The sequence below is a fragment of the Tachypleus tridentatus genome, chromosome 6 (assembly GCF_004210375.1).
Source record: "Tachypleus tridentatus isolate NWPU-2018 chromosome 6, ASM421037v1, whole genome shotgun sequence".
NCBI classification, from domain to species: domain Eukaryota; kingdom Metazoa; phylum Arthropoda; class Merostomata; order Xiphosura; family Limulidae; genus Tachypleus; species Tachypleus tridentatus.
Window position 1 is genome coordinate 158,977,643 of NC_134830.1, and position 19,393 is coordinate 158,997,035.

The 19,393-nt window shown below is 31.5% G+C and overlaps 1 protein-coding gene across 3 annotated transcripts in view; it reads right to left on the reverse strand.

The window, feature by feature from the left end:
* LOC143254249 (eukaryotic translation initiation factor 4 gamma 3-like) overlaps window positions 1-19,393 on the reverse strand; it is a 77,851-nt gene that overhangs the window by 13,230 nt on the left and 45,228 nt on the right. For 2 of the 3 annotated variants that reach the window (XM_076509104.1, XM_076509105.1), the window contains exons 7-17: window positions 15,167-15,267; window positions 11,674-11,935; window positions 9,994-10,118; window positions 9,292-9,402; window positions 8,595-8,768; window positions 7,106-7,303; window positions 6,658-6,798; window positions 5,428-5,507; window positions 3,174-3,351; window positions 2,521-2,619; window positions 198-345 (exon numbers count right to left, since the gene is read on the reverse strand). In XM_076509104.1, coding sequence (XP_076365219.1) covers window positions 198-345; window positions 2,521-2,619; window positions 3,174-3,351; window positions 5,428-5,507; window positions 6,658-6,798; window positions 7,106-7,303; window positions 8,595-8,768; window positions 9,292-9,402; window positions 9,994-10,118; window positions 11,674-11,935; window positions 15,167-15,267 — 1,617 coding nt within the window. Of the gene's footprint in view, window positions 1-197; window positions 346-2,520; window positions 2,620-3,173; window positions 3,352-5,427; window positions 5,508-6,657; window positions 6,799-7,105; window positions 7,304-8,594; window positions 8,769-9,291; window positions 9,403-9,993; window positions 10,119-11,673; window positions 11,937-15,166; window positions 15,268-19,393 lie in introns of all 3 variants that reach the window. The other variant, XM_076509106.1, reaches the window with a different exon arrangement.

Sequence of the window (19,393 nt, forward strand, 5' to 3'; positions counted from 1 at the left end):
GCTTGACATCAAGCATACAAATATACAAAGATAATGAAGGACTAGTACTGTGAAGAAATGGTTCCTGATGTGACAATACTTTTTTGAAGTGACTAAAACAACGAAAATATAAGTAGTGTTACTGGTATTACCATCAGAATGTTTTACTTCATATTTATTTATCTAGTAATACTAAGTTACTGCTCTCCTTAACTTACTTTTTCTCCTATCCCTGTCTTCAGGTCTTTTCTGGGGAATAACTTGCTGAAGTAACATCTCCTGCTCCTGAGCTTCCATCTTGGCTTCTTTATGAATCTGATCAATTGTTTTGGGGTTGTTTTCATCCCTCCTTGGCACCCAGTTGTTCTAAAAATTTCCATTTCAATTAATAAGTAGTAAAACCATGACTAACAACCATTTCTTTCAGATGATCAAAATACCTTTATCGTGCAAAATATAAGCATAAAGAGCTATGTATAACATAACCTTGAATTCACTAAGAAACTTAGCAAGCTATTATTAAACATCTGAAAGCATCAGTTACATTCTCACCCACAGAAGAGTCCATATCTATCCACACAAAGTAATTAATTACCGATGAAAAGTGTCATGACACTGGAACTTCTCCACAGGTGGACTGATTGTGAAGCATATGTTTAAAGGAAACTGCAGCAAAATTATACGTTTAACTGCAATAAGCAATACTTGCAGTGCTCCATATCAAAGTCTACTACATCAACAAAGAGTTTTAAGGAAACAATAGAAGTTACCTTAATAAAACAATTAAGGATTTTCCACATGCAGAGTTAAAGATGAACAGGAGTAAGCAGTGAACACTCTGTGCGATAACCTGCAAATAATGTGACTGACAGCAGTTTTTATCCTGACTAAAAGGGTTAATATACATGTAATATTCTTATTTACTTCTGGAACAAATAGCTTAGAACTATAATAAAGACAAAAGGATTTGTTGACACAGGAACAAGTTATAGCTTATTGCACATGCATCATTTTCCTCTCTCGACTTCCACCAGAGGAATCTTAACCCAAAGAGGTTCATACTTCTATTTGATAGCCACACCTCTAATACTTTCAGTTTCCAATAGTGACATTTTCAATGAAAGTGTAGTTATTTTGTCTCTTGTCTAATAACAGCATATATTTTATTGATTTGTTCACATAAATGCTTACACACAAAGAAACCAATAATAAAAAAAAAACTATGAAAGAAAATCAGATTTCTTTCTTTTATATTATTGAAAGCTCCATTTTATACACTCAGCAAGTTTTAAGAGAATTCACCAACCCTAAATATCCTTAACTTACCGATATATTCTCACAAAAGTATATTCCCATAGTTTTAAGACACATAATATACAAAGTGATGCAAAAGCTATGTTACATAGGAATTTTGATTAACAATAAAAAAACTTTTATTAAAGCAGATGTTTGAATTGCTGGCTGTTAACTTTGTAGCACTTACCAATTAGAAATCAAACTGAACATCTACTTTAATGAACAAACAACTCATTACTTTTTACTATTATTCAAAATCCCCATGGGGCACAACTTTTGCATAACACTGTACAATATCAAATTATCAAAATAAACAATACCAAATCCAAGACTTGTGGGTTGTTAAGCCTTGTATTACAATTCTTTGTTCTTCACTAAGGGATCTTCTGCTAGTTAAACTATAAGTTACAATGTTCTTTACAGTAACATAGAGACAAGAATGTTTCCTATTCAGTCACTTCCGTTACTGCCCAGACCACTTTGAGTTGTTATAAAAGCCTCCGAGTACATGGCTGTTGAAACAGTCATTAGAGGAACGGAAAATCAAATGAGAAACAAAAACTTTCTAAATACAAAACAGGAGCCATTACAAATTCATTCAAGCTAGTCAGTCAAAAGGCTTCCCATAAGGAATATTGTACTCAGAGAAAATGACAATCCTTTTCAAAAACATGTCACTTGATGGATGAAAACCTTGGCATTCTATTGGTTATAAATATAGCATTAAACCTAAAAAATCCCAAGAGAGAAGATTTAACAAATGGGTATGGTAAAGGGGTCAGATTTTCTATTTGATGGCTCTGTAAACTCAACAAGACTGAAGGCTATAAAAATTATACTTTGCCTGAACAATTACGAAATTATAACGAGTAACTTACCTTATATTTCACAATATTTTGGAGGGATGATAAAAAAGGGAAAATAGGATGGATGTCTAGAAAAAGTGTCAATCCTTATTAGTTAGGGAAATGAAGGGTTTTTTGAAATTATTGCCTTTAAAATTAAGAACTTGAAACTTGTTTGCTATTAAACTATACCATTAGCTGCAATTTTATGCTATTTTACTTAGTCGACAAAACAAAAAAGTTTAAATCTGAGATGCAAGTCACTAAAAAACTTCATGTGCAGTGAAGAATGCCCATGCACAGACAGAAATGAGCTTCAATAACCATTGGTTTTGCAATGCTCATCCTATATTACAAATTTTATCAGTGAAATTATCAATATGTTTCCAACAATTCTCACCTTACGAAGATCTATTACATCCTGTAACATAAATCTTATCCTAGAGGAAGTAAGTCGTTTTTTCACAATGTTCTCCATATTTTTGAAGTAGCTATCCATCTGGAAAAAAATAAAAACTATAGCAGAAACATTACGAGCAAAGTAAATTAATGAAAGCTCACATATAATTATGATTTCTGTAATCCAGTTACATTTGTTTTTAAAGTAGTGTTTGTGTGATATAATGACCACTTTTTTTTTTTGCCAATAATGGTAATATATAATACTGCAATTTGGCTAGTAGATATACACTAATAATATCAAAAATGTTATGTCAAAGGCTACCATAAGTTGAAATAATAACTGCAACATGGTAAAAAAATTAACATTTTCAAAACTAATTAATTTTTCCATAAATACAGACATAACCAGAAACTCAAAGAATGCAATATTTCTAATACTATTTCACTCTTTCAGAACCCACATTAGTAGAGAATCTTAGCTCAAAAAAAAAAAGCTAATAACTGAACCTTGCTAAGCCACTCAAGTTGTGAATTCACTTACACAGCATCAAACTAATGGATTGATTATATCTAAAGTGTTAATTTCAAAAAGCTGTGATTTATAAAGTTATAACTGGAACAATACAAGTGTCAGGGGGGGTCCCAGCTAACCTGTTGACTCCAGACTTTGTTTTCTCCTCTATCTCCTTCTAGCTCCTTTCCAACGGTAGTCAGTAGTCGACAAAGACATTCTAAAGAATCTTCATCTTTCTGAGATAACAGTTTTTGTATACAACTATCCATGATCTTGGGTGTTAGCATACTTAGCTTGAATAATTCTCCAATAAACCTTACAAGTTTTGATAAAAAAAAAGAAAGATAAATATAAGCAGTAAGATTATTTAATATTACAGAATTTCTAATATAAAAATAAAATAAATACTATTCTAAAGCTTTCTTTCTTTTATATAAACAAAATATCTAAATCAACAAACTGGGACAACCTATTAAAACATGGTACAACTTATTTAACTTTCCCATAACACTGAAAAAAATGTAAAACCAAATATTTTGTTTCAATAGAAATGACTTTTGAAACATTTTTACAGTTATATATACCTGAGTATTTCTAACAAACACACTGCACTTGTCAATTTGTCATGACAGTTTACTTTCTTTTCTTATGATGAAATATTTATTTCCTGTTAAGTAAATTATATATTGGTTCATTTCAAATTTGAAATTTAATACAACACCATTACTACCCAAAAACGTACATCAGCTGTGTTACCATTCTTGGTATATTCATTCTTCTGTTTAATAATTGTAACAAATTTTAACTGTAACTAAGTGTAAAGCATGGGTAAGAACTGAATACACTGTCACACTGAACTCTTGATGTATGCTGCCTAATATAAATAAACTTAAGGTGTCAATGAAGATAAATCTAAGATGTGAGCAGTGAGCATAGTCAGTAAGGTGAAGATTTACATTTGTTATGAAATAGATAACAGTTTAAACATTAAATACACATTCAACAAATACACTCAACATATGTTGAAAAATTCCACCCACAAGCAAAGAATTTCGCAAATGAAGACATCGGCATTCTTGTTGACTGATATTTTCACATCTAAAAGATTATATGTTTCATACAATGTGTATGTTTACAAGGTTTGTAGAATGAGAAAAATTAAACCTTAGAGAAAAATAAAGAATATAAAGTGAAAACTATACAACCCACTCATGTCACTATATCCTGTCTTAAAAATGCTTTCTTACATTTGCTGTTATAATACTTCTAACCAACAGAAGGAGAGTAATTTAATTTCTACAAAGCTGGAGTAATCCAGATTACAGGTTTTTAAAAATCTTGCTCCAAATTACATTGTTTTCCCATCACAGGAGTACGGGTTGGCGAAATATCAATACAATTTTAATTCGTTTATAGCTGAGCTAGAAAACCAATTAAATTATAAGACTTTTAGGACATTCTGCTTAATAGTACTGTATATTCCAAACTGAATTTCTGAATCTTGTAAAAGTTAATTTGTGAAACAACAATATCACTACTTAAAGGTTATCTAGGTACCTCATTCTTAGGAGTACAAAAACATGTAATCACAGACATAAATACCATGTTTCACATATATTTGTGTTTTTGTTAGAAAAAGAACTAGAATTTAAAAATTAGAAACCTGTTTGGTTAGATAAGAAAATATAAATGGAAAAAAAAAAAAGTACAGAAATTACTGAAGAAATCTCAAGGCATGATTGTACAGCTTCATGTACATGTTGGTAACTCAACCCTTTGGTTACAAAAAAGCTGTCCCACTGTGATGAATAGCATTCACCCTACTCCAACAGGATCTGACTCTAAATGCAGCTACAGAGCAATAAAACTAAATGAAAAGCGTGCATTTGTATGTTATTATGTAGTCATATATGTAGCAAGGAAAAACAATATTTCAACAATTCATTTTACAACAGCTTTCTGATTTTGCTACAATTTTAAAGCTTTACTGAAAATAAAACTTCTAATATTCTTTAACCTGTTCAGTGCCGTAGACAAGATAACTCATCCAAGCCGATCGGTAACTGTGCCATGGGAGAGTTAATTCGTTCTCAATAATACCTAACTTCAACGCTAGATGTCAGCACCATACATGCATTTGACCTACTTACAAATTGTTTCACTTTTGATCCAAAATGGCATCACAAAAAAAAAAACTCGGCATAGGAGCTGCCGCAGCAGTTAAAATACTTGGCAGTTAACATGTTAAGAAAGTTCTAGAGGCTATGCAAATGAAATGTGTAAACTGTAAGATGAAATCACATTTTTATTAACACAATACAGTTTCATGATTATATGATGGTTACTAGGTTGATTAAAAGAATCAGTCCTGTGTACAAAGGGTTAATGTACCTAATATTTCCCAAAGATTGCCTCTTTGCTTTCTTCTCAACTTCTTCCAACTCTTCCCGTAATTGCTTTTTCTTTTCCTCCTGCAAAATTTTACATTTAATGTTTGATTTATACACACAATCAAACTTTTAAACACTAATTTCAAGTAAGCTCCACTCAAATGAAATAATGAAAAACCAAATTAGACAACGATGTAAAACATTACTTTAATAGTAATATTGTAACAATTCCAAACAGGTATCAGGTATATTTAGAGACAAAAGTTCAAAATGTATTATTACTGAACATCTTATTAACACCCCCACAGCTGAAAAAGCGAACATGGTTGGTGTGACGGGGAGTAATTATGGAACAAATACATTTATATGAAAAACACAGAAAAAATTATTTCGTACTGTTTTTGTACATTTAATAATTAGTCTGTAATGTGTCATCCACAAGTTTCTATCTACTAACAAATTACTGCCACTAATAGCTGCAGTTGTTTTGTATAATAAATCATGAGATAAACATTCTTGTATTGAAACTGGTGGTCATTAGACTTTCTATTCCATTATTTAAATAAAATACATTCTTGTAAAATAATACACAAAGCTACATGAGGGCTACCTATCTGCACTACCTGCCCCTAACTTAGCAGTGAAAAACAAGAGACGGCTAGTCGTTATCACAACAAAACCAACTACTGGACTTCTCTTTAACCAATAAGTAATGTGATTAACTTGAATACAACTTAAGAAGATCAAAATGTTGTTCTGTACTTTATTTCAATTAACATTTTAATACCCATACTAGTTGTTTTGATAATACATTTTTACTTGCAGTGGGTTTCTTGTCATCATGAATTAGTTGATGCATTTTCACATGGTTATCAAGCTTGAAAATAAAACTGAGAATTCTTTTTAAACAAAATAATGTGATATAGTGTAATATGATATATGAAAACTTTGGCCTTCTATTTGTTATAGGTTAGTTGTTACTGAATGACAGAACTATTCACAATTTGCAACAGGCAGTTTGACAAAATGGGTATGATTATTTCTTCCTGCCCAAAAATTAAAATAGGGTTGAAGGCTATAAAAATTATACATTGCCTGAACAATTATAGTATTATAGTGAGTTGTCTGTTTTATACACTTTCCTAGGTTAAATACAAATACCAGCACCCTATCACTAAACAAGGTGATGGTCATTTGTAATACACATTAAACAATATCAGTTATAACTTACTGTCTCTGCTTCTTCTATTTTCTTCAGGTATTCAGCCTTGTTGATATCAGCATCAATGTCTTTTTCAAACTCATGCTGACACTTGACTAACAAAAGTTTCTTGAACTTCACCTGCTGACCATCAGGAGAGGTTACTTGAAACTAGAAATGTTTTGAAACATTAGAACAGTCACTTTGCTAACGTGTTTCTTGCAACATAAGAAATAATGAAAACAAAATTACAATTTACTATGTGACATTTACAATTCAAGGAAAATATGTATGTAATAAAAATAAAATCAATAACAGGGAGAAAGTTTAATAAATGTAAAAAATACCAGCAGAAAAAAACTGGTATCAAGTACAAATAAGTACTGTATGCTTATATTTTACAATGTGTAGTAAAGTAATTGAATATGGAATGAGACATAAGCAGTGAATAAAGTTATTTAAATTGTGATTTACTTACCAACACCAGAGTTTTGCACAGGTTAGCATAAGTGACACTAAATGCAGGCTCTTGTATTGCCTTTTGAAAGACTAGATCAATCACTCCCTTCAACCTCTCTTCAGTGTCAATCTCCAGTTCAAGTACTTGGGTAGCCAACATCTGGAACTTCTGAGGTGTCAACTTATTCAATATGCCCCTGACCCGCTTATACAGGTCCTGTAAAATAAAGAAATTAAAAGTACAGGTTGATGAAATGGTATTTTCCATGTTACAAATCTGTAAAAAACAACTTACAGCATCTCACATCAAACATGTTATTAATATACTTGTAAGAAATGATATTGTATAAAACTAAATTTTGAATATCCCAAAGAATTACATAATGAAATTAGCTGTAAAACATTTGCGAGAAAATTAAACTCTATCTAGCCTCATAGTTTGATTTTGTCCACTTATGTTTGGTTATTTGTAGTCATAAAATTTAAAACAGTTCAGAAATAGAACTGTGTGTTCACCACGAACACTTCATATATCATAAAAGTTATAACTGTTAATGTTATAATATTCAAAATAGTTTTGGTAAATTTTGAATCTAAGGAAAAATATTGCCACATGATATAACTATGCTGTTCTATTGAGCCACTTGTTTGCACTTGTTAGAAACAAAAAATTTAAGTGGAACCAACTTTCTTGTACAGTTTGTTTGTTGTGAATAAACTTGATACACACAATAATCATTCATAATAATTGTGTAACCAGCATTTTTAATCACATATTATTCTGCAGAAGTACTAGACTTTGTAATTTAAATTCTAATTAATATTTTAATGTATTTAAAGGAAAACGTTTTGCCAAAAAAATTAGTGTTGCCACAGGATGAAAAAGAAAGTAATCTTTGTTTAATACGGATGGCATGAAGCACCATTCATGTTTGTATTGTTGTTAAAGTAAAAAACTGCACAATGTGCTGTTTGTGCTCTGCCCACCACTGAGTCATGTATATATAAACAATGAGTGTAAAAGAGAAAACATGGTGGTGGAAGTGCCAAAACTTATTTCAGGTACTAATTTATTTGTTATTGTTAAAAAATACACGTTTATTAATTGTATGTAGCCAGTGACAGGATACTGTGGCAATGTTAACTGGTAATCGTTTTAGGCAAGTAGGAACACACAATGCACATTAGAGTAGAGGACCGTTTTAAGCTCCGAGTTTTGGTTACACAACTATAAAATGAGAGAATTCTGCACTTTTGTATCATACAGAAACTTTTGTTAACTGTGGGCTTTCAGCTCCAATAAACTGAAACCCAAATCAAACAGCAAGTACAAGTTTAATCATAACAGTTACTGCTACACAACCAAAAACTTGTAAAACAATGTTCAAATACAAAAAAGCTTAAATAAGCATTTCGACCAGCACACTAAAGCATCCACATTACACATGTTGTAGTAGCAGGTGTTCCAAAATGAAGTAAACAGAACAAATCTAAATGTTCTATTTTACCTGTGTCTTGGACTCTTCATCACTAATTTCTTTAGATGATTTGGTTACTGATTTCCAAGCATTTTCAGCTTCATGAAGTTTAACATCCTTGTTGAGAGACGATGAGATGTTTATATATTTTTTTGGTTTTTCTCTACTGGGTTGGCTAATTCTTCGGTTCATGCCACCTGGAGGCTGAGTGAAGGAAGTAATTTTTAGTAAAACAATAAGTGGTTGAATAGTAGTATTTGAACTTAAACTTTGTAAGTGATACATTTTAATCGTGTCACTCCAACTTGACACATTTGTAAGTGATCAGTAAAGTTTAACCACTACATAACACATCTTTAGTTACACTTGTTTCTTCACTTACTTCAATGATTTTCCATCTACTTTCTAGAACATTAATACTTAAAGACAACTTCTGAAGGAAAACTGAAACAAAAGTGATACACTTATTTTAAAACAATTTTTTTTTTCATAGTAAAGGGCTTTCCTTCAAGACATCACAAAAACATTCAGCATATTTTTACTCTATTTTAAGCTCAAGTCCAATACATCTATACATTGTATACTTGTATGTACATATCAATTAACAATATTTATTGAAAGTTATGAATTCACACCCACTGAATTGTATAGCATATTCATGATATATACAAATTTGTGTATAACACAAACACACAATTTTTAGTTTAAAAATTATAGAAATGTTTACAAGACGAGGAGTGCCCATCCGTGCATAAGCTGGTACAAACGGATCTGGATGATCCCTCGCTTGGAGAGTGGGAGGTCGTGACTTCATATCAGTGACTTTGGTTTGAACACCCTAAGGAAATAGAAATGTAGGCATGTTTTATACTGAAAATGAAAAGACACAACTAAAATATCAGCCACTCAAAATTCTTTGGCTACATAAATATAGAACAAATGAAAAAAATTTAGTCAACTTGAATTCATTTGCTAGCTGCTTGGCAGTTTCACCAGTCTAATAAACAATGATAGAAAAATGTTTGAAATATTTACTAAATGCCAAACACTACAGTTTGAACCAGATTATAAAAATTAGATTTTAAAATTCTTAAAAGTATGAATCATCTGCTTTTTAAACTTTTGGACATCCACTATTCAGTGTCACAAATTATGTAAACAAACAGCATCAGTTTAAGTAAAACTGTTGACAGCTACTATTCAGTGTCACAAATTATGTAAACAGAGACCATCAGTTGTTTTAAACAAATCAGTGTCAAATTATGTAAATGAACAGCATTATTTTCTTAACTCTTAATAATTAAAATGACATATCTAATAAACATATTAACAAGCATTTACAGAAGAAAAACTTCAATTTCCAAAACAAAATATATTGAAGGAATTTTTTATAGCTTTAGAGAGGAGGGAACAAACACCAAAATCAAACCTTGTCTTTGATAATATCTAAATCAGGTAATCCTTGAGGCTTCTTATAGGGTTGTATCTGAAGCGTAAGTAGAAAGGCACGATCATATTGCTTCTTTCCTTCTTGATTAAGAGGGCTCCACTGATCTAAGAGACCAAAAGGACAGAATATTTTTCTGTATGCTTGTTAGATCAAAGTCAAATTGATTAAACTGATATACATTTATCTAATAACTGTGCACTGATACAAAACTATTAGAGAAGTCCTCACTGAAAAACACCCATGCCCAATTTAAGGTGTTAGAAGAATTTATACAATCCGAGAAAAATGTTTTTATCCTAACTACTGGAGTTCTAAATAAAAAGCCAGCTACAAGACAAGCATTCACAAACACTAAACCAATAGTCAATTTTTGTTATATTTTACAAAAAATTAAAGTAAGAAAAAAAAATGTTGAGAAGTTCTTATGCCATAGAGGACCAACATAATTAAATTGAGAAGTATGTACATAATCAGTGATCAGAGGTCAACAGAAAGTTACTGGACTTCCCACTGTAACACCACCAATTAGCAGAGATCCAGAGAAGGTTGGTGAGCACCCTACTGCAACATTACCACCAAACAACTACAGATTGAGCTAGAGGCAATGAAAGTAGTACACTATCTCAGGACCAACATAATTAAACTGAGAAGTATGTACATAATCAGTGATCAGAGGTCAACAGAAAGTTACTGGACTTCCCACTGCAACACCACCAATTAGCAGAGATCCAGAGAAGGTTGGTGAGCACCCTACTGCAACATTACCACCAAACAACTACAGATTGAGCTAGAGGCAATGAAAGTAGTACACTATCTCAGGACCAACATAATTAAACTGAGAAGTATGTACATAATCAGTGATCAGAGGTCAACAGAAAGTTACTGGACTTCCCACTGCAACACCACCAATTAGCAGAGATCCAGAGAAGATTGGTGAGCACCCTACTGCAACATTACCACCAAACAACTACAGATTGAGCTAGAGGCAATGAAAGTAGTACACTATCTCAGGACCAACATGATTAAACTGAGAAGTATGTACATTTCACCCAGTTTTTCATGTTCACTGAAAGAAAATATTAAATTAAGTTCAGGTGAGGATTATCACTATCCCATCACATTTTAAGAAGGTTATTGCATTTCAACTGGCTTAATGATAAAAAGTACATTGGAATGAACAGAAACTGCTTGTTGGTTGCTTTAACCCTGTTAGTCCTTCCGTAAGAAAATTATCATAAATCACTCATTCAGGGTTCAAGTGGACATCATTGTACGTTAATTTAAGAACACCTAAATAATAATAATAATAAACCGTTATTTTTGAAACAAAAAAAACTCAATGTTTTTTTTTATTAATCAATAAATGAGAATTAAGTACTAAAACTTGTTTTTAGTTTCTAAACTTAATGTAACGAGTTAACAAAAATTAGCTAATTACTGAAGCTACTGAGAACAGATTTAAACTTGCTGCCATCTGTCAGCAAGTGTTTACAAACATTTGGGGTTTGTGAAGACTAGAAAGCTAATGCAGAGTTAACCTGTTAGAGCACATAATCAAAAGCCAAATTTGAACAACTTTTTACACACAGCTTTTTTGTTTTTTTAATATTACAAATGTCAGTTTAGTGTGAGAAAACATTAAAATGTCACATTGCTAACCTTCTGGATAGTTGTACTTCAGAGTTATTTGTGGTTTTTGAGGTTCAACTTCAACCACTTCCTTTTCTTCAGTTTCTATTACACCATTAACCATTACCCTTGAATTCTCTTCATTTTTCTCAACAACCTTTTGTTCCTTCTCAGAGTCTTCAGTCTCATCTTGAGCAGTTGAAACAGATGTTGGGGGTTTTACAGGCTTTACGGAAGACGTTTTATTTGTTACTGGTACCTCACTTTCTGTTACTGGTGTTGTAACTACTGGCTGTAAAAAAGATGATGAATAGTCTTAACCATTTGGTAATGAAATAAGTTCCTACTTTAAGCTTTATCCAACCCTTTATCAGGCTAGCTAGGGTCTCATAAATCTTGTATTAGAATAGTTAAGTACTTGAAAAAAATTACATAACTGAATTCAATCTCTGCATCATTCCTAAGGTTGTGAAATGTCAGAAGTTTTAGTGAGAAATACTTCTGGAACAAACAAACAAAAAGCATCTTTCCACTTTAAAAGTTTCTTTTCTTGTTGCATGTGTCAAATAATTTCAATAAAACTATTATTTTTGTCTGATTTTCTTTAATAACAGCATAATTTTCTTGCTTATTCATACAATAAAAATAACTACTGGGAAATATGAAATGAAGAATTTATTATTTTTATTGAAAGCAAAGTTCCATTTCATGTATTCAATGAGTTCTAGATTGTTTCATATTCAATTAGTTACATCTGTTATTCACCTTCATTTACTGAAGCAGGTACGAACCACTAACAAGAAACAAAACAGCAACAACCAGGCCTAAAGTCAATGTTAGATGCTATACTGATATTCAGCATGTACTGTTTACTTTAGCACAATAGCAAAAACAGAAATGGACACAAGTGTTTAATAAAATAGTTTGTAATAATTCTGTTGCATGTTTATCAATACGTAGCTGTCTTCTACAATGTTTCACAGTAAAACATAGTTTACCAATGTCATTTACTTAGCAATTTCAAACGAGAGAACCCAATATGTTTTAGATATGTATAAAATGGGATAGCCAAACTGCAATAAAATTGTAACAAACACTTCATCTGAGCACTGTACACCAGTAACCATGAGACCATCTGAAGTTAATAAAACTGACACATGATAAGTGCATGTTGTATCATTCTTTGAAAGAAAACTAAAAAAAAGTTAAAGGTACAAGGTAGAAAAAAAAATAGAAACCTAAAAATTGACATGACCAAGATAAACTGACAGACTGCCAAGAATTACAGAAAACTAGTAAGAGAATATCTTAACATATTTCTGCTCAAAGTCCAGTCATATCATCTAAGGGGACTATCAGTTTGATTCTATAAAAAATTTTAAATACCCAAAAACATCTTTTCTTTATCAAAATTTTCATGCAAAGGACCAAATCTGATAATGTAAGCTGCTTCTCATACAATGTTTCCCCATCCACAAAATCAAAGATCCTCAAGTTTAACAAACTTGAATATAGTTTGATTTCAATGTCATGTAATTAAAGCAGTATAAATTTGTTATTAGTTAAATTTCAATAATTAACTATAAAAAGAAGACATTATCCAGAGCTGGCTTGCCAGGATCCAATTTCTCCTGAAGATCCAGAGGAAATTTACAGTCCTATTATGCATAATCAGTGATCAGAGGTCAACAGAAAGTTACTGAACTTCCCACTGCAATATCACCAACTAGCAGAGATCCAGAGAAGGTTAGTGAGCACCAACATTACCAGCAAACAACTACAGGCTGAGCTAGAGGCAATGAAAGTAGTCCACTATTTCAGGAGATTCCTTTGGTCTGTTTCTACAAGTGGACTTGAGATGCCAACACAAATGAGAAACTCAAGGACCTTCCTCATTTCAACTGATAAAGGCCCAAATAAGAACAAGTTATATTTTACAACTCAGTTCATCAATATAATTCTCACTGCAAAAAAGTTTCCACGTGACAAAGGAACACTTGCATACATTCCTTTGTTATGCAATATGTACTATATTTAAAAACAGAAGCAAAGTTTGCCAAACAACACTGAAGATAGTATGACAATGTCAAAGAATAATATTACAAGCCTATAACTTTGAACAGCACTTGTACCTAAGTTAGGTATGACATATTAACATTCTTCCAACTATACTGACATAAATAGTCTCATGTTAACTGAATACTTCATCATAAACATCCTACATTACCACACTAACTCTAAATATTCTTTCATCATTCCACAGAAGAATGTTCCTACAGAATTGAAATGAAATTATCACAACAGAAAATAACATTAAAATAAACCATAGAAAAATTAACTTCATATTAGGAACTTTTGTTTACCTCTGTATGAGCTCTTGGTATACATTTAAAGAAACCACAAGCCACTGCTACAGTTACCTTGTATTTAACAGCATTGCTTCTCAACTGGGTGAATGGTTCATCCAGGGGTGAACGAGATCAGAATCACAGAAAGCGAGTATTACAAATTACACAGCAAATTCAAGTCACTAATTATTTACTTTGGTTGCAAGTCTGATGTATATTTAAGTCAAAATAAAGAATCCTGCATTTTAATTTAGTATTTTCTCTCTTTCTTCCAAACTCGGGCAAGTAAGACTGTTGTGAAAAACTTGTAGTGGTAACTGATATCGAAAAGGTTGAGATGCACCAAAACTTAGAGATTAATGTCATACTGCTGTCTTTAGTAGGTATTTCTTCAAAGCTTAGATTCTTTAATAAATGCTCATACAACATGGTGTGCAACATCGAAAAAAGGTTGACCAAAAACTGAGGAAGGGAAAACGACATAAAAAGACATGGATAAACATATTTTTAAAGGACAATAGCTACTGAGCAAATATGTACCTATGCATTGGGTCATGCACTTATTTATAAAAAACGAGTGATAAACATGTCTGTAAACAAGCAAGGTTCCATGAGACTCTGAAGAAATTAAAAATGAAACTTTTCTTCATTATCTTTGTGAAACAGTGCATGTTAAAATATCATTAAAGTAGTATTAGAAAAATGCTTTGCTAGCAAAAAACAGTAGAGTAGTTTAAACCCAGTTAGTAAAACACTTGTCTGAAGTGTGACAAGCCACGCCCATCCCAAAAATTATCACAAGAAAAATTGAAATTGACTTTCATTCCACAACCTTGAGACAAGACACAAGCACAAATTCTTTTGTGAATGAGGGTGAATGGGAAATTTTGTGTTGTTAGAAAATATACTAATGATAGCCAGTAAATTAACTTGCTATCCTTTTTTTAAAAAAAGTATTAAATTTAAAACTGTGAAAAAGAAATTTAAAATGATCACAGAAAAATCACGGGACTGAAAATTTTAACAAATCAGGACTAATTACATAATATTCCAGTTCAATCACAAAGTGATAAGGATGAACCTATTACAGCCCTGTAACTAACAGTTTATCAAAGTGTTATATCACACAGAATTGTTACAATATTCTCACAATAAAAAATTCATAATACACACACCTCTTCTTTGTCCACAAAAGCATCCAAATCTCCTCCATCTTTGATTTCTCCTTTTTTATTCAGTTCTCTCAACTTTTTCTTCTTGCCCCAGCCTTTCTTATCTTCAACCAGAAAATAAAAAATCTAAAATTGAAACTAAACTACCAATCAGAACAAGGTGGGTTCTCTTCCTTCTAAAAAATTAGTAAAACAAACTAAAACACTAAGAGATTAAGACCAGTAATTACCTTCAGTGTATGATTGCATACAATTCAATCTAGGGATGCAGTTTAAGTGACAGGGATTTAGAGCTGTAACAGATGTCAGAATTTGTTACCTTGAAAGGTTTGGAACATGTCACCAAACAAAGTTTGATATTTTTAACTTGCATAATTTACTGATGATTTCACCAATAATTACTAATTTATATTTGACTAAAAATCATTTTCTTTCACAGATAATCTACACAACTGAAATGAAACCATCCAAATGTAGTTTAAAAACATTACTTGAAACAGTAACCATTTTTTATATTAAAAACAAAAATTGTTTATGTACACATATTTGATGTTAAATGTGATACTCACTTGACTACATATACTAAGACTATTGTAAGAGCACCCTTTGTTATCAATTCTAAATAAAACTGAATTAATACAAGTCAGTCCTTTTAATATAACACCACTGATTAATTAAAATTATTTTTATTACTTATAATACTTCTCTTACATATACATTATGTAAACTTTAATAAAATAATTCACCTTCTAAACACACCCTCCCATGCTTTACTATAATGGTCTACACCAATGAACAGGAGCAGCCAGTCTTTTTTTTTTTTTTTAAATTTAATTAATGGGTGTCTTTCAAACCAATCTGTCAGGTTTCCTATGTGAGTGACATTACTATTCAAACATTGTTCAGCAGTTTCTGTTAACAAGAATAAATGCCACCTAAAGAAACTTTTAACCTTCGGAACTATCTTCAAAGAAACCCTTGACTGTAGCTCTTTTAGAAACAATTCATTAAAACTATGCCTAAAAAATTAAAAGTCCAATATTAACTGTATGTGCTCCATGCAAGTTATAATTTTATAAAAAGAAATTCAACATGTGAATAATTTACTTTTACCATGTATTTAACATTACCCACAAACAACAGAACATTTAGACCTTCAAGGCCATCCTTACACAACCAAGGATACAGTTATTCATGTAAAGTTTAAGATTATCTGAGGTATTAAGAGCATAAAGTCCCCATTTCTTTACACTATGTTCAGGATTACAGTATGAGAAGATACAAGTTTAAATTTGACATAAGACAGAACAGGCCCCAATTAAGAATTTCATTTTTAACAGTGACCATCACACAGAATGTGCATTTACGATGGGAACCGATGATTACATTTATTACAAAACAGCTGTGCAAGAAGATCCATGAAGGAACAAAAGGCTCATTCATGCATGTGTTATACAATTAAAGAAAACTTGGTTTAAAGGTAAATTCTTTTATGTTTTCCAAAAATCTGTAAAAGTACCTATAAATAGTTTCAGGGCATATGTATGAAGAAATAACAAACATATAAACAAGTTTCATTTTCTTTCTTTCTTTTGACAATTAAAAAACTTTATCATCATAAAACGTAGGTGTCAGTTTAATCAGGTATCTGAATGGATGAAGCTGCCTAGTGCATCTTTGGTAATCCTCAAATTACTTGTTCCATAGATTTAATAAAATGTGGACAACAAAGGACTGTTCAGAAAGTCTTAGACAAACATCACCAAGAAAAATAACTTGAAGCCCACCCTCAATTTCTCAGGAATTCATCAACATACCTTTTAAATTCCTGTTACATCACTGTGGTTGGCACTGCTGAAAACTCAGTCCTCAAGTTATATACCCTTTTAAAAATATAAAGTTATCTTGACTGGAACCTAGCCTCTTGTCTCAAACTATTAACCATTCATCCTACTTTTTGTGTATTACAGCATAAAGAAATTAAACGTCTCTGTTATACTAATTAATTATATTGATTTATCTATGTTTATTATCAAGCTATGTGGTTTGTTGAGGTTAATGTTAGCCCACGAACTATCATGGAAACCTGGTCAGTTTGTGTTGGGTATCTTAATTATCACCCAAATCCATAAGAATGCTCAAAAATACTTCTTCCAACATCAGTTTGAAATGAATTATATTTTACCAGACAACCCAGTAAAATAGTTGTAAAATTATTTCACCTTTAATATTTATAAAATCAGTGAGTCAACAAACATCAATAATTCAACAAAAAACAGCTGATATCAGTATAATCACTAAATATTTTAAGAAAATACAAAAATTTTAATTCAGCACAATTGTTAAACATTAGTATTTATTTTATGAGAACTGTTATTTTCAAATTTCTAATAATAATTTTTTCTAGTTGAGTTTGTTTCCTAGAGAAAGTTATAAAAATGAAACTACTTAAAACCATGTAAAAAATGAAGTACATTTTTAATAAAAACACATTCATAAAGTTTTTTATTACACAGATACACACACATTAAGTATTGCTAACGTACGGATGAGTTACCTATTTCTTCCCATTCTTTTTAATTAATTTATTAATTACTTATAATATTATTCCTAATGCCGATATGAAAACGTATTATCTATACAACAGAAGTTATGCAATCTAGACCTACTCAAGAAACACGTGTATTATACAGTTTAATTTGCTGTAGTCCTCATGGCTGACAACCAATAACTACTGATAAGTAACTCGAAACCACTGTATCATCAAAATAGCACAATTTTCACGCTTCACGAACACCTTTGTTATTAGTTACACTCCATTCCTTATTATATTTTATATTATATCGTTAAAAAACTCTTGTTTTCAACTCAGAATTACACCTATCACTTTTGTGCCTAATTTTAACTTAAGAGTCGAGGTTATTCTTAACTTCAAGACTTACTTTAAGTCTTAGGGCAGGTTATTGCGTAACGATATCCTTACCTCTGTTACGGCGAAAGCCATTACAACTAGGCTTAGCATTTGACATCTTTTCCTATCGTGTATGACATGCAATGTATTAACTTCAACAATTAATAAAGCATTAGAACAACATTCTGTGCATTCCTTGACCGACCGCTAAAGCGAAGGAATGCTCTCATCATGGCTGCTGGAAGATTCACTCAGTCCTTCCCAGGAGCACACGAGAATACTAGCCTCAGCCCGCAACCTACAATTTCAGCACACTCAAGCAGCACGGGACGAATCTGCTCGTCACAACTCACGCGAAAATGCACATATCAGTTACTTCTCCGAGTTTCGGCTAAACCAATACCTAACTCTACAACAGCACCCATATTTAAGAAACGACATCACAAAACATTATTACACGAAAACTTTTACGATGGGTCCCAAATGTATTATTATTTTTATATAAATATAAATAACTAGGATTTCATTTTAAAATTAAAATAATTTATTATATGTGTATATGTGAAATATATACGTAAAATTAATTTCACCAGTTTCTCAAAAAAACAGGATATTGACAATTTGAAAACATTAATTATGTAGTACATTTTTCAGCTGAGCAGATAACACATCAATCCGAAAACAAGGGTGTTTAATGTTAAATATTTCCATTTCTTCAGAAATGCTGCGATTTAATTTCTGAATGCCAAAAAAAGGCTTAGTTTGCTATAAAATATGAAAGAACATAGTGATATTTAAGTTCATGTACGATTGAATAAAAAGAACTAATATATATTTTAAAATCAAACGAGTGTTTGATTACTTTAAATAGTAGCACATCGAACACCTAGCATCCTGTGGTACCGTGAAGCAAAATACTGTGCCATCATGCAAAAACAGTTTAGCGATACCACTAACGACAAGGGTATCTTATTGGCTTTTATTTCAGTCATGGTTTGAATCTAGCCTAAATCGACGACAATACTCAAAGTTACCAATATTTTTGTGTGTCGAACAGAACAAAAACGTCACAACGTGCAGGGCGTGAACAATTTCAGAGAAATGTTTACTGAAGTTACTATTTCAAAATTAAGTGTCATGTCACGTGCTTTTGTAATTCCTAGTCCATAAGTAAAATCGAAGGTCGCTATCCAAAAGGTCAGTTACCATATGCAAGAGAAATATTTTCGTATAACGAAAGTTGTACAAGATAAGAATACTATCTGAAAGCACTTCAGGGAACGATGTTTAAGTGTTCTAAAGTTTATTTTCACTTCGTG